General features: G+C 50.2%; 1 protein-coding gene across 1 annotated transcript; it reads left to right on the forward strand.

Annotated features, from left to right (window-relative positions):
* The first annotated feature begins 351 nt into the window (after positions 1-351).
* Positions 352-1,488, forward strand: LOC100669029 (melanoma-associated antigen B2-like). Its single transcript, XM_010595801.3, is given in 2 exon segments — positions 352-1,382; positions 1,385-1,488. Coding segments are annotated over 2 exon segments (1,032 nt in total). The 5' UTR covers positions 352-454.
* The last annotated feature ends 999 nt before the right edge of the window (positions 1,489-2,487 follow it).

The raw sequence follows: 2,487 nt of genomic DNA on the forward strand, positions 1-2,487 counted from the left end.
GACAACCTGCCAGGAGTGGTGGCTGAGCTGCTCCTTTAGTTCCTGCTTGTGAATCCCAGAGGGATGTGAGATGTCATGGTAGAGTAGCATAGGGGATGTGCCCTGGCCCAGCCAGCAGGTGAAATGATGGCCCTAAGAGTGAACCCCAAATAACCCAGTACAGAGTCCTTAGTGCCAGGCCCTGCTGTCACTCCCGTAAGCCCCAAGTATGGCTGGCAATCTACAACCCAATCCTTCCTCTAATTTCCTCTACAGGGTCCTGAGCAGGACACTAGGGGCCTTGTGGGGTCCTGGAACAGTGCCCTCCAAGTATCCTGCAAAGGCGTGATTTGTTAAAACCAAGGAGGCATCTCTCTGCTGCAGGGGTTCCCAAGCTCTCGGCCTCCCTCCTCCAGTGGGCCCACATCACCTGCCCTCCTTACACTCCTCCCTGCTAACCTTGACCAGAGTCGTCATGCCTCGTGGTAACAAGAGTAAGCTCCGTGCCCGTGAGAAACGTCGCCAGACCCAAGGCGACGCCCACAGTGTCGACGGTGCTCAGGCAATTGCAGCAGAGCAGGAAGGGTCCCCGTCCTCTTCCTCTCCTCCTTTTGGGGGGTCTCCCCCGAGCTCCCCTGCTGCTGGCATTCCCCAGGGGCCTCAGAGCGTCCCGCCCATCACCACTGGTGCTGCTGGTGCTTCGGGCACAAGAGCTGCTGGAGGGGCCGAGGGCCAAGATGAGGGAGGTCCAAGTTCCTCTGCGGCCCCAGCCCCCACTGAGAGGTCTCAAAGAGACCCCGTAACCCGGAGGGTGAGCATGTTGTTGCAGTTCCTGCTGTACAAGTATAAAATGAAAGAGCCCATTACGAAGGCAGAAATGATGAAGATCATCAACAAAAGGCACAAGGAGCACTTCCCTGACATCCTGAGGAGAGCCTCTGTGCACCTGGAGGTGGTCTTTGGGCTTGAGCTGAAGGAAGTCGACTCCAAAGGTGAATCCTATGCCCTTGTCAGCCAATTGGAGATCAGCAAGGAAGAGAATTTTATTGGTAGCAGGGGGTTTCCCAAGAATGGGCTCCTGATGCCTCTCCTGGGCATGATCTACAGGAATGGTGACCGGGCCACCGAGGAGGAGATGTGGGCATTCCTGAATGTGCTGGGGATCTACGATGGGAAGTGGCACTTCATGTTTGGGGAGCCCAGGAAGCTCATCACCAAAGATTTGGTGCAGGAAGAGTACCTGGAGTACCGGCAGGTGCCCAACAGTGATCCTCCACGCTACGAATTCCTGTGGGGTCCCAGAGCCCACACTGAAGGCAACAAGAAAAAAGTCCTGGAGTTTTTGGCCAAGATCAGTGCTACAGACCCCGGTGCCTTCCAAGCCGTGTATGAAGAAATTTGGAGATTGAAGAAAAGAGGGCCGCAGACAGAGAATGCGCCAGGGCCAGTCCTAATGCCAGGGCAAGGGCCCCTTTCAGGGTGAAGTCCAGCATGTCCTCCCACCTCTAATGAAGTCTGATGGAGATTCTTCACTTTGTTGTTGAAAATGGCTGTTAACCTTCTAATTAGTGGAGGCAAGGGGGGCTGGAGGGAGCACATGTATGTCTTCTTTTGTTCCTGTTATATTGGAGTGACTTATATATTTAACTCGTTTTTTTGCATTTTTCAAATGTTCTTTTTAATTGAAGGTTTATTAAGATTCAGAATCTAAATTCATCCTCATGCATTTATTGCTGTTTTGTTGCTTGATTTAGGAGTGAGAGTTTTGTATTGTTTAAAACAAATTGAAAATCCTTGAATCTTTTTTCGTGATCCAGAGCCAGTTAACATGGCATCAGAATAGGGATAACCTAGGCATCAGAATAGTCTGCAAAGAACAGTTGGGTTTACAAGGTAGAGGTAGAAATATGTAAAAGTTGGCCCACTCCAGATTTCCCTTATTCCTTTTGGTAAAAGTAAAATATACATGTGCCTGGATTCGTTTAGCTTTTTCAAAGATATGGGAGAAAATAAATCGTGATGATTTCCACCTCTTGTTCACTGGTTGTTTTGTTCCCCAAAGAATAACTGAGCATCTGCTCTTTGGAAACCCTGGTGGCATAGTGGTTAAGTGCTACACCTGCTAACCAAAGGGTTGGCACTTCGAATCCGCCAGGTGCTCCAAGGAAACTCTATTGGGCAGTTTTACTCTGTCCTATAGGGTCCCTGTGAATCGAAATTGACTCGACAGCCTGGGTTTGGTTTTTCGGTTTGGCTCTTTGAAAGGCTTCACACTAGTACTGGGGACCTTTACACAAAGACATCGCAGGCGCTGTGCATAGATTTTAAATTCTAAGAGCAGCTATGAAATGAGGAGGTAGAGACACTCTCCAAGACCTAAGGACTAGTACAAAAGGAGTGTGCGCTTCAGGGATCCCTCTGGTATAAATGCCCTGAGGGAGGTCAGTTTTGGGCCTTGGGACACTTTGATCTCTCATGGTGGGGGTGGGGGATAGTGGTGGGGAGTAT

The sequence above is a fragment of the Loxodonta africana genome, chromosome X, assembly GCF_030014295.1.
Source record: "Loxodonta africana isolate mLoxAfr1 chromosome X, mLoxAfr1.hap2, whole genome shotgun sequence".
NCBI classification, from domain to species: Eukaryota; Metazoa; Chordata; class Mammalia; order Proboscidea; family Elephantidae; genus Loxodonta; species Loxodonta africana.